General features: G+C 53.1%; 2 protein-coding genes across 4 annotated transcripts in view; one reads left to right on the forward strand and one right to left on the reverse strand.

The window, feature by feature from the left end:
- INTS15 (integrator complex subunit 15) overlaps positions 1-12,387 on the forward strand; it is a 52,158-nt gene that overhangs the window by 38,349 nt on the left and 1,422 nt on the right. The window contains exons 2-5 of the mRNA XM_062639509.1: positions 5,621-5,850; positions 6,794-7,015; positions 8,261-8,426; positions 10,329-10,856. Of these exons, the coding sequence (XP_062495493.1) occupies positions 5,659-5,850; positions 6,794-7,015; positions 8,261-8,426; positions 10,329-10,856 (1,108 nt within the window). The 5' untranslated portion in view covers positions 5,621-5,658. The remainder of the gene's footprint in view (positions 1-5,620; positions 5,851-6,793; positions 7,016-8,260; positions 8,427-10,328; positions 10,857-12,387) is intronic.
- LOC134174484 (deoxyribonuclease-1-like) lies at positions 253-4,912 on the reverse strand. Of its 3 annotated transcripts, XM_062639505.1 has the most exons (9): positions 4,727-4,892; positions 3,470-3,651; positions 2,772-2,860; positions 2,521-2,604; positions 2,267-2,382; positions 1,341-1,453; positions 913-1,067; positions 743-839; positions 253-476 (listed from the first exon to the last, which is right to left on the reverse strand). In XM_062639505.1, the coding sequence occupies exons 1-9, from the start codon at positions 4,773-4,775 to the stop codon at positions 423-425; spliced, it is 939 nt and encodes a 312-aa protein (XP_062495489.1). In that variant the 5' UTR covers positions 4,776-4,892; the 3' UTR covers positions 253-422. The 3 variants fall into 3 exon arrangements, with proteins under 3 accessions (XP_062495489.1, XP_062495487.1, XP_062495488.1); XM_062639503.1 differs by lacking the exons at positions 253-476; positions 743-839; positions 913-1,067 and having other exon boundaries at positions 1,432-2,382; positions 4,727-4,912; XM_062639504.1 differs by lacking the exons at positions 253-476; positions 743-839; positions 913-1,067; positions 4,727-4,892 and adding an exon at positions 4,116-4,710 and having other exon boundaries at positions 1,432-2,382.

Consider the following 12,387-nt stretch of genomic DNA (forward strand, 5'->3'; position numbering starts at 1 on the left):
TCCCGGCAAGAGGCTCACATCCTGCCCAGAGACTCTCAAACCCTTCCTGGTGTCTCTGGCCTTGCTGCCAGCAGCTCAGAACTTGTCACCCTGTGGGTCTGGCTCTCTCAGTGGCAGGAGGGGACCCCCAAACCTAGGGAACACCCTGGTTCCAGCTCCAGTGGGGCTGCCCCTGGCAGGGGGACAGGGGGTATGGGCACAGGGGGCTGGGGGGGGGAGGCCTGAAAGGACTCTCTCCAGAGCTGCAAGGGCTGGAAAAGACTTTTTTTTTAATGGAAACAGAGAGTATCCCACTCCCACAGGACCCTGAGGGCATCCTTGTGGATACAGCAGGCAGCTTGGCTGGCACTGGCGGTGCATGGGCTCCCATCAGGGATGCAGGTGCATGTTGGGGTGTCCTGGTAGCCAGCATGGGGATGGTCTCAGCGGGATTTCAGGGTCACCTCCACTGGGAAATGGTCACTGACAGCCAAAGCCTGTGTGTGGGGAAAGCAGAGAGGTGGCTGAGCTTGTCCAGACCCTCACCACTGTCATGGGTGGCTGGGACCCCAACGCTCCAACCCCAAAATTCAGAGCATACCCCAAAATGCTCAAGCTGGGGGGGCGGTTGCATCAGTGCAGAGGTTGGGGTCAGGCTACCCTTGGCTGCACCCTGGGGAACAGGGAGCCCACCCGTGCCCCCAGGAGGTGAGGTAGGTTGGATCCAAGTGCCAGTGGGATTATGTGCCTGGCCCAGACTCACATCCTTGCTCTGGAGGTGGAAATTCTTCTGGAAGTCATTGACAGTGGCAGAGCTGGGCTCAATGTCCTGGCGCAGCGCGGTGCCGCAGGCGACAATGCTGCTGGGGCATCATGGGGGTGTTAGTGCCTGGAGCCCCCCCCACCAGCACCCTCCCCTGCCGCGGCACCCACCGGTCATAGGCGCAGTCGGTGTCACTGACAGTGGTGTCGGCGCTGTCAGGGATGAGCCACTCGCAGTCATCGAGGGAGCGCAGGTGGATGGACTGCCACTGAGCGCTGGTCACGTAGGAGCAGTCAGCGTTGAAGTCGCCCAGGAGGAAGATGTTCTGTGGGGCAGTGAGCTCTGTCCCTGCCCATGGATCTTAGGGGGCACCACATGCTCCCAAAGATATCAAGGGACGGCAAGAAACCTCCCCAGCACATGGGGGGACAAGCCCCCAGTAATGGTAGTGGAGCCACCCAGCAGTTCCTTGCATGAACATTGCTGAGGTGGTACCCGCTCCGATGGTCATGAGGGGTGTCCTGTGGGACACGTCCATGCGTCGTGGCTGTACCCCAGGCTGCCCCAGGGTGGAGCTGAGTTCCCCACCACCACTTACATTCGTTGCCCACTTGTTGACAACATCAGTATAGACGTCGTAGAGTGCATTGATCTCTTCTGCTGCTCTGCTGGGCTCGGCGTGCAGAGGCACCATCACAAACTCCTCCACCTCTGCTGGACAGGTGGCTGTCAGCCCCCAGCTCGGGTGCAGCACCCGGGAAGGGAGTGGGAACCCCAGGAACTACCCAGGGCCAAGCCCCAGCTACCAGCTGGGAAAAGCTGCCAAAGGGAAAGGGTGCATTGGCTTTTCGTGGTCTGCTTGTCCTCCAGGCTGGAATTTCCAGTGGGGAGTTGCATCCCTCTGCACATGGTTTGGGGTTTGCTACTTGTTTCCCATCAGTTTTTCCAGGACACTGTGGGTTTGGGAAGGAGATGGAGGTGGAAGAGAGATGGGGGAGTGTGTGCATTCTTGGGAGGTTCTTGGGAGGTGGAAGTGATGGTACCGGGTAAGACATTCCATAAGGTGGGAGATGGGACATGATGAGAGATGGCATGTGATGGGGATGGCAGGTGATGGGGCATGGCAAGCAATGGGGAATGGTACATGATGGGAGATGACACCGAAGTGCAGGAAGCAGATGGTGGGATATAGCACAAGATGGGAGGTAGCAGGTGATGGGATGTGGGACAAGATGGGAAACAGCTGGAGATGTGAGATGGTACACAACTGGAGAGAACACACGGTGGGAGATGACGGTGATGGGAGATGGTGCATGGTGAGAAACAGCAGGCAGTGCTGGCCATGCTGGGCAGGTACCCAGGACCCCTGGGCACCCATGGTTGGGAGAAGGCCCTGCTGCAGTGAAGGACCCTGGTGGAGCCTCTGAGCTGTGCTCCAGGGTGCAACCTCCCTGCCTGGCATCAGCCCTGCGCAGAGGGGACCCTGTGCCAGGTCAAGGCAGCCCCAGCACTGGCTCTGCTCACGTGTTGTGGGTGAGGAGAACTTCACAATGAATGGGTCCCTGCTGAAGGCATTGGTTCCACCGGAGCCGCAGCTGTCATTGTAGTAGTAGCTTTCCAGCACTGAGACCATGTCCGACCTGAGGGGGAGAGCAGAGCAGCCCCCAGCACCACTCCTGCTGCAGCTGGGGCCCCCAAACGTACCCACTACCCTTTGGGGGCCACTGGCGAGAACAGCAAGTGACACAGGGGACGCTGGACCCAGGAGCATCCCTTACCTGTAGATGAAGACATACTGCTCCTTGTAGCTGGTCCGGCCCAGGGGAATGCTATCCAAAAAGCTGTATGGGTGCAGGGACATGCTGGGAGTAAGGTGCAGAGAGAGTGAGAGGAGGCTCCTGGTGCCCCTCAGCACCCATTGGGCTCTCTCTGGCTGAGACAGAGGGGCCCTGGCACGGCAAGGCTCCATCTGGGATCTGCCCCAGCATCCCCTTTGCAGGGACCCCTCGCCCTGTGCCATTGGGGGCACCTGTTGAGCTGATCAGTGAGTTTCTTCACAGCACTCAAGTCAGCATCCCGGACCTCCTGCACCAGGGTGATGTCATATCCAGACAGGATCTGGGGGGACAAATCAGAGCTGCCCGCCCCTGGCTGGGAGCTGCTCCTGGGGCACCCATGGGTGTCTGGGCTGGGCTGTGAAGCCTCCCAGGCTGGCAACAGGAGGGCAGGAGGGAGCCCAGAGCCAGGGAGGGAGCTCCTCTGCCAGCATCCTCTGGCTTGGAGGAACCCAGGGGTGACACAATGCCCTCTAACACACATCTACCTACCACCCACCACCCCAGCAGCTTCTCACTTGCAGGCTGCTCTGAGTGAGGAACTGAGCAGCATCAAGCATCACCCATCCTTGGATGGGGACTGGCAAGAGTGAAGATAGCCCAAGGTTGGAGATGGTGATGGAGGAAGAACAAATGGGTGGATAAATGGAGGCTTGGATGGATGGATGAGTGGATGGGTGGATGAGTGAATGGGTGGATGGGTGGGTGGATGGATGGATGGGTGGATGGAAGGATGGATGCGTGGGTGGGTGGATGGATGGATGGATGGATGGATGGATGGATGGATGGATGGAGGGATGCTTGTAGAAAGCTGGTGTCCAACTGTCCCAAGCTGGCTGCATTGCAGAGACCAGAGAGCAGCCAGAGCTGCTCCTCTCCCCCCAGCACTCACAGAGACGATGATATCTGCGATGGTCTGGTTGGACATCTTGCTGTCCCCAAATGCCTTGATGTTGAAAGCGCTGATCTTCAGCATGGTGGCCATGTGCAGCAGGAGAGCTGCAACCAGCAGTGACAGCACCTGCTTCGAGGCTGCCATCCCATGTGCAGATGGCAGAGTGGCAGCCCTCCTGGCTAGGATGGGGATTTGGCACAGATGATGGGGGTGGCCAGGGCATTCCCACCTGGCCATACTGATTTCACTGGGAACACCAGGACCCTGGGATGGTGCATCCCTGTCCCGCCACTGTGCTCCTGCCTCACACGGGGCCTCATGCTGTCTGTTGCTCCTGGAGGGAGGCCAGAGCGGATAACTCACTGGCAAAGGAGCAAACGCCATTTCATGGTGACACAGAGCAGTTCCTCATCCACCTGGATGCCCCTCCTGGCCTCGGATGTGCCCCAGCAGCAGTCGCGGACACCAAGGTCCCTTGGCTTGTCCCTCTCCCATGCCTCCCCAGGGTCTGTGCCCCAAATGACCCTACATAAGCTAGGGATGGATCCCCCCCAACCCTGACACACCTCCCCACTTCCTTCCCTGCCCAGAGCACCCTCACTGGGGTGTTCTGCCCCCCAGCTCTGCCCTGCCCCATCCTCACCCAGGCTGGAGTCTCCAAGACTCCCTGGAGAGCAGCGCAGCAGCTCCCACCCGCCAGGAAAGGTGTTTGGGAAGTATTTCCTGTGGCGCTTGGCTCCCTCGGGTAATATTTCACCAGTGGATGGGATCTGAGCCCAGCTCAGGTGCCCTGAGTGCCTGATCCTGCAGGGTGCCCCAGTCAGATGGGCTGGGAGGACCAGCAAACACCCCAGCTTTCAGCACACCTGACACCCAACATGAGGAAGGGTTTGCTGCCTCCAGGTTCACTTTTTCTTCTGCTCTAATTAAATACTCTCCTTTCCCCACCTGTATCCTTGCTATGGCTGCAAGCGCTGGCACCTCTAACGCCACAGTCCCTCCCGTTGCTAACACAGTGATTCGGTAATGCCATGATTTAGTAATGCTGTGATTTGGTCATGGCAAAAAGCGCCCAAAGTCTCGCAGACCCTCCCTCCTCCCAGGTTGTGCAGCAGCCTCCCTGGCAGAGGCACCTATAGAGGGGCGTATCCATCCTGGGTGATGCTCGTGAGCTGTGCCCGGGCTCAGCCCCAGCAGTCATAGCAAAACTAAGCTGAGCTGCAGAAGGCGATGGGAGCGGGGAGCGGGACGTACCTTTGGTGCTGTGCAAGGTCTCTGCAAGAGGAAAGATCTGCACCTGCATTTATGGGGAGGGACCTGCTCCCCTTGCCAAGTGCTCCTCTGCCCGCGAGCATGAGGCCGCAGGCTCCATATGGCATTTCCCATGGAAACAAAGATCTGCTCAGTGAAAAGTCAACCAGTTCAAACCAGTGCCAGCACCGTCTGCCACAGGTAGGGCTGAGAGCGTGCCTGAACCCACAGACACCGACAGGGGATCTGCGAGGTGCAAGTGAACCCCCGAGACCACTCGTGGGGATCACCAGCTCTCCACTATGGGGTATGGGCAGCTCTCGCTCGTCACCAGCTAGGATTTACCTTGAAAAGTGTTTATTTAACCAACACCAACCGTTCCCGCATTGCCAACAAGCTGATCTGAGGGAGCTGGCGCTGGGACTGAGCACAGGCAGTGCATCCCACCATGGCCCTGGTGCTGTGGTGTGGAGCTGCGAGCCCCGGTAACAGCGGGTCCTGTCGCGGTGCCTGACCCAGGAGCCCACCGGGGTCAGGCCCGGTCCCGGGGTGCTGCCCCGCACCCCGCACACTCCCGCAGCTCACCCAGCCCTGCCCCAGCGGCCTTGGCCGGATGCCCGGCCTCTGAGCGCAGCTGCCGCGTTCCCAGAGGGGCCGTGCCGGGTGATCCTTAGGGGATGTCGGGGCCCTGCAGCGACCCCCCCCGTGCCCGGGGCTAAGAGACCCTCAGGGCTGGACCCCCCTGCACCGCGGCCCAAGACCCCCCCTTAGGGCAAGCCCGCCAGGGGGCGCTGCCGGCGGCGAGCGCGCGTTGCCCCGTTTTGTCCATGTGGGGCCGCCGTAGCGCCCGCCCGCCCTGCGCCTCCGCTGCTGGGAGGCCGCGCTGCAGGACTGCAGAGGGGTCCATAGGGGCCCGGTGGGGTCCGTCCTGAGCCATGAGCGACATTCGGCACTCGCTGCTGCGGCGGGATGCGCTGAGCGCCGCCAAGGAGGTGCTGTACCATCTGGACATCTACTTCAGCAGCCAGCTGCAGAGCGCCCCGCTGCCTCTGGTCGACAAGGGCCCCTCCGAGCTCCTGGAGGAGTTCCTCTTCCAGGTCCCCAAGGAGCGCAGCGCGCCGCCCAAGGTGGGCCCCGGCCTCGGCATGGGGGGCGAGCGAGGCCCCGAGCGTCCGGACAGGGGCCGGGGGGAGTGGGGGCCGAGGCCCGCAGGAAGCCGGGCAGGCCCTGGGGCTGACGGCATGGGGCCAGGCAACGGCACCCGGACGCAGCCCCGAGGAGCGGGTGTGGAGGCCGAGGCCCCAGTTGCTCGGAAGCCCTGGGGGCGCTGCTCCTGGAGCCTGAGGCCTTATGGGGACAGGATGAGGTCCCTGGGGGGTGGCTGCTGCTGGGGACCGAGGCATCAGGAGGGTTCCTGGGGTGCTGGTGACGGAGGGGTTTTGGCCAGGAGAGAACTGGCTGGCAAGGCCCCAATGGACTGGACAGGACTCCAGACAGGGCCCGAGGGAGGGGAGGTACGGAGCACCTCGAGGCCCTTGGGAGCTATCTGCAGGTTCACAGCGTTGCAGCTGGGCCCTAAAAGAGGTTTTAGGTGGCTGCTGTGGGATGAAGCTGGGTCTTCCCAGACAGCAGTGACCAGAAACCACAGCTGCTGGTGAATGATGGGGTGCATGGGCCTGGAGGGCTGCTGGGCCCAGCTGTGACACCCTCCCTGCCCCCCCCCCCCCCCCAGCTGCCCAGCAACACCCTTAGTGCTGTTATTTGCAGAGAAAGGAAATAGATTTCACCCCTGTATTGCTCTCGGTCTCATATCTCAGTTCAGGGCAGCACTTGCAGGTGCAGCAAGAGCCAGTCTTGGTTATCCAGGTATTCAGATATGACCTAGAGCATTTCACTATAACAAAGTATATGCAGTGGTGGTTCAGGAAGTTTGAGCATGTGTGCTGTGCATAAAGGTTGAGTTTCTGACTCTTGAGGGAAGCTGTAACTCTTTACTCTTCCTGCCTTTTCACCTCTTGGTTCTTCAAGAGCCCCAGTGTATTTTGCAGTTTTGCTTTTGTCTTCTTTCAGAGACTGAATTCACTTCAGGAACTTCAGCTCCTTGAGATCATGTGCAATTATTTCCAAGAGCAAACCAAGGATTCAGTCCGGCAGATCATTTTCTCATCGCTCTTCAGCCCTCAAGGAAACAAAGCAGATGACAGCAGGATGGCTTTGCTAGGAAAGCTGGTTTCCATGGCAGTGGCCGTGTGCAGGGTTCCTGTTCTGGAGTGTGCTGCCTTCTGGCTGCAGGTACAGCTCCTGTGCAGGCAGGGCAATCTTGGGGAAGGAGCAGGGGGGAAGTGCCACAATGGGTGAGCGAGGGCAGTCTCACCTAATCGTTGGTGGCAGCTGGTTGCAGTCAGCTGCTGCTCCTGTGGCAGCTTAAGCTGATATAACAACAGCTGTCTGCTACAGCTATGTTCTCCCTGTGTCTGTGCTTCTGTCCATTCCTCTGTTCCAGCATAAGGGAGAACTTCTGCTAAACCACTTCTGTGTGCACTGGCAGAAGAAAATTTGCTGTTATTTTTACTGTCAGTGAAGGTTTTATTGATTTCCTCCCCCTCAAGCCCTGCCTGTTGAAAGGGGTCAGTGGAAGGTTCAGCCAACACAGGGAACAAAACCATGGCAGTTCATGGTCACATTGCCAAAAGAAGCCAACTCTACAGTTTAGGAAGTAAGCTGTGCCTGATGTGCAAGGTTGTGCATGGCAGAAGAGGCACAAAATACCTGTGTCTGGCTTGAGATTTGGCCACAAAATACCCATGTCTGGCTTCCATGAATAGAGTATGTTAGGGCTCTCCTTTGTCTTCCCCTTGCCCATTGAGATTCACCACTGTAGACTTTGGGAAGCAGCATCTTTGCTGCTGCTGCTGCCTTAGTGGGAAAAGCAGAAGTCACCTGTTTTACAGAAGGGTAAGAGCAGAAAGGCTGTGCTAGGAGGGAAGGGTGGGAGAGGGCAAAGCAATACTGTTTCTGTGGGCTCCCTCTTTTCCCACTTGGAGAGCTGTGGTGTAGGGGAGGAGGGGATGTAACCTGGATAGCAGAAGAAGGTGTAGCTTTTTGCAGATCCCAGCTCTTAAGTGACATGAGGATTGCACAGAATTTTTTCCACATTAAAAATGTCAAACACAGCTGAGAGGTTACTGAACTAGTTGAACTATAGAACTGTTGCTGAAGTAGTAAGGAAAATCTCAATCTAAGTAAAAATACGGATGTAAAAGGTTTTAATTTTAAACTACAGATGCTGTAAACATGAAATATCACCTATTTAGTACTGTGAAACAGTAATTTTATTTCTGAGTGAATATTTTATATGCAGAAAGAGAAAGCACTATTGAATTTTGGGAAACTGAAAACACAGGTGTTGAAGCAGCAGAGAGGCTGGGTGATGGGGGCAGGCACAGTGTATAGGCAACACAAACTTTGAAGCTGGCTCTATAGGAGTTTCTGTGGCTGGGTTTAACCTGCTTTTCCTCACGTGCTACACTGCTACAGCGAACCCCTGCAGTGTACTGTGTGAGGCTGGCTCGAGCCTTGGTCGATGACTACTGCAACTTGGTGCCAGGGTCCATCCAGACACTGAAGCAGATATTCAGTGCCAGTCCTCGCTTCTGCTGCCAGTTCATTACATCTGTCACAGCTCTCTACGACCTCTCTTCAGGTAAGTGTTTCTAAGTTGTGTCTTTGGAAGTAAGAGGAGCAGTATAATGCAACACAGGTTAACTGCTGCGAGGGAATTAACTGCTGAAATTCTAAAGGTGCTTGTGACCATGTAATGATTGCCAGAAGCAGCTCAGGGGTGTGGCTGTTGCCTCATCTCTCACTGGGGTGAGGATAAAAATAACCACTTGGTTATTTTTTATCTACTGAAGGTAAAGTCTTTGTTAGAGAAGCAGCCATGTAATTCCTGACACAAAGCGCAGTGTCCACCACAGAGGTTCAAAGGACATGGGAACCTTATTGATGGAGCAGCTCTATGAATGAAAGCTGATCTGCCTGGGCTGGGCAGCTGGACCTCCCTATTGCATGTCACCTGTTCAGCAGATAGACTCAGGGCTGTCTGTCAGTCTGGATCCTTCAGAAAAGGGGAGAAACAAATTCTGAATGTCTGCAAACTGGAGCTAGGTTTCTGTTGAGCGCTGATGAGAAATGCAGTCAACAGTGTACACCAATGTGCTCTTTAACTGTATGTGTGACCAGGTAGTGATATGACATGTCTCTGTTGTTGCTCAGACACTGGAAATGTGTAGGTGTCTGAAATAAGATTCATTTATTCAGAAAGAGAGACAGCTCAGAGACAAAAAGAGAGCTCATGGTAGACTAGAGAACAATGGTACACTAAATACCAACACCACATGTAATGCAAAACAGCAAATATATTTGTTATTGATAAAGGAAATGTTTTGCATGGTCTTCTCCAGGTAAGCAGTTTGGTGGTAGTGAGAGAGGTGCAGGCTTAGACTTTTTTCTTTTAAATATTTGGTAGAGCTCATAGCATATTCATCCTCAGTATTTTACATCTGTTTTGTGCAATCACTTACAAGTTTAAACAACTAATTAAAGGACTTGCCAAAAGGGAAATTACAAGAGTTATAGGAAGCAATTGTTTGTTTTTTTTTTAATTCCTTACTTTATTAGAGGTGTCACTGGTGGCACAAGAAAAGGAAGCTTGTTCTTCAAAGAGTGAGCTGTAAGTGGGCAGTCTACCAAGTCCTGAGGACAGGAGTGCATGACACAGACAGCAGTATCTGTGAAACTGGGTTCTCAGAAAAGCTGAATACTGAAAAATACCAATTCTGTGTCCGGAGCCCATGAGTAATTCTGTAGTCCAGATGATTTCTCCTGTAAGTCATTTCGGGCACAAAAAAACCTGACTAGATAGTTCTGTGCTGAGCTCCTTGTTGAGGCTGCCTGCAACAAGCAACAATGTTGCTCAACCTAGTAGCCCGCCCCTGTGGCAGGATGATGCACAACTGCTGTGTAATCAGCGTTTCTCTTGTCTGTAGCCTTGCTGCAGCTCATCACCACCTTTCACTTCTTGAAGCTTTGCATAATCCTATAATCCTTTACCTGGCACGTGACTGTGTTGTCATGTTAAGGTTTTCCACCAGACGTGCTTGTCTAGATGAGTCTAAAAGGAAATTAATTGAATGGCGTGAAGAGAAAGAAGTGCCAACAAGTTTTTCCTGTTCCATTGTCCATTGTACTTCCTGTGGCAAGGGATGAATGGAGACTGAGTTTAAAGAAAAATTGGGCAGATGATGGGTGGTAGAGAAGAAAATGTCAGAAGTACCTTTGATGGCAAAGAGGATAAATGTTGGCATTTGGTGGTGTCTTTAGAATAGGTGGAGAAGGTGAAGTTGACAGAAAGTTGTTATGTCTTCCCTGGGGTAAACTAGCTTCTTACCTTTGGTGTCTTGAAAAAAACAGCGAAGTTTGGGAGGTTGTGAAATTGTAATTGTGACAGTGCAGGAAGGGTGTGTGTGAGAGATTAAATAAAGATTGCTGTCCTGTGCTCCAGCGCAAGGCCAGTCTTACCCAACAATAACTTTCCTATCTTCAGATGACCTCATCCCTCCTTCGGATCTGCTGGAGTTGATTGTGTCCTGGATCTTTGAAGACCCCCGTTTGATCCTCATCACCTTTCTAAACACTCCTATTGCAGCCAACCTGCCAATAGGGTTTTTAGAGCTCACCCCACTAACTGGACTGATCCGCTGGTGTGTGAAGGCGCCCTTGGCTTATAAAAGGAAGAAGAAAGCCTCTCTCTCAAATGGACATCCTCCCAGCAAAATTGCCAAGGACTCTACTTCAGGAGAAGACAGAGATTGCCACCAGCTATATTCAAAACTGCATCTAAGTGTCCTGCAGGTTCTCATGATGCTTCAGGGGCATTTAACGGAGAAGAATCTTTATGGGCGCCTGGGGCTAGTACCCTTTGACCATGTGGTTCCACTCGTTGAGGAAATTAACAGGCTATCTGATGAACTCAATCCTCTCAATGCATCCAAAGAGATTGAACTGGCTCTAGACAGACTGGCTCAGGCTTTGCAAGTGGCCATGGCATCAGGAGCACTCCTGTGCACTAGAGGTAAGCTGTCAGTAGGGCTGGCAGAGACCCTGGCATGGGATTCTTTTCCTCCAGTGTGCAGAAGTTGTAAGAGGGAGTTTTGGGGTGGGGGAATTAAAGATCAATGTGTTGACAGCAGAAGTAATAATTTGCTGCTCTTAGAAAGCTATAGTGCAGGAAATAGTGGAGGAAAAATAACTGGATGGAGAGTAAGAAAGGAGAGATCATTGTTGCAGGTGGCTGGTGTGTTGTTCACAGAACTGAAGCACTTATCTTTGACCTTGCAGTGTGCACAGGGGGGTTAGAGCTGGCACAGGGACAATTTTGACTCCCTCAGAATTGCTTGTAACTGTTTAAAAAGCACTGATTAATTGTGCTTCAGTTTGACTTCCCTGAGTTTGCTGCTGGAGGAGAGCCTGTGAAGCAGATAAACCCGTGAGGTGGGTATGCTAGACAAGATGTTTGAAAAGCAAAACAAAACTCTTCATCTGGAACTTCCGGGCATTCAGCTCCCCTGTAATGAGACCCCATTACAGTGTGTATGGTTTCATTTCAACTTAGTAAAGAAGCCTGTTTATGTGGCTTTTGTCTTTCTGTCCTGTCTCTAAAACCAGTTCCTTCTGAAAGACCTGCAGACACATACAGGGTCAACCAGAGTCTTTTCTTGATGATTCTCTTGAAAACAGGTAATTTTTAGTGTGACCAGAGGGTTTAAAGATTCCCAACAGCCACACAGTTAGTGCAGACCCCAGATGCAGAGAGTGGCCTTTGCCTAAGCAGGTGCCTGACATTTTTGCTGTGGTTGAACCAGCACTGCTTGGAAGATCTCGGTGTTCTGCTTTCTAATGTTTCACATACAAAGTACAAGCAGAAAAATGCTTTTTTTTTTTTTTAAGTTAATGGCTTATTTCAGCTGTGTTTTTTTCTTAGCCGTTTACATGGTACATTCTGAACACTTGATCGTACTGTGGAAGTGGAAGGTAATTCAGGATAAGTAGCTGCTGAAATAACAGTTATTTCAGTGTTTTGAAGTTTGTTTATCTACAAAGGGACAGTTTGTTCTCAGGCTATTCCTGAAAGGACTCTTATCAGCAGGGTATGTTATTAATTACCCTGGTTCTAGTTATTCTGCTTTAGCAGAAGTTTGGTAATGGTAAAAATGGTGCAATTTCTACTTGATAGACAGGGAAAAAAAAACCCAACCCATTCTTTACGCTAGCAATGTTTTGAAAACCCCAAACCAGCACAGAACAAGTATTGGGTAAATTTTGTCTTGCTTTGACCTCATCAGAAATGCCATGTTCAGTGGCAGAGTCATATTTTCTATTTCCTCTGTCTTAATTACATACAGTTAAGTGTCTGGTATACAAAGCTGACTGGTGAGATGGAGAAACATTTTCTTTCCTCCGGAGGTTTTTGGTCTGAGAGTTGATGAGTGGATCTGTTGATGAGTGGAGCATTTTCGGTAATCTGACTTTCCTAGAAAGGAGAGTGGAGAGGAAAATCGCTCTAATTTCTGCTTTACCCTTACCGTGATGTCTTGTGTCCTCTT

Source organism: Pezoporus occidentalis, unplaced genomic scaffold (genome assembly GCF_034315485.1).
Source record: "Pezoporus occidentalis ecotype Australia unplaced genomic scaffold, CSIRO_AGI_Poc_V1 ctg60, whole genome shotgun sequence".
NCBI lineage: Eukaryota > Metazoa > Chordata > Aves > Psittaciformes > Psittacidae > Pezoporus > Pezoporus occidentalis.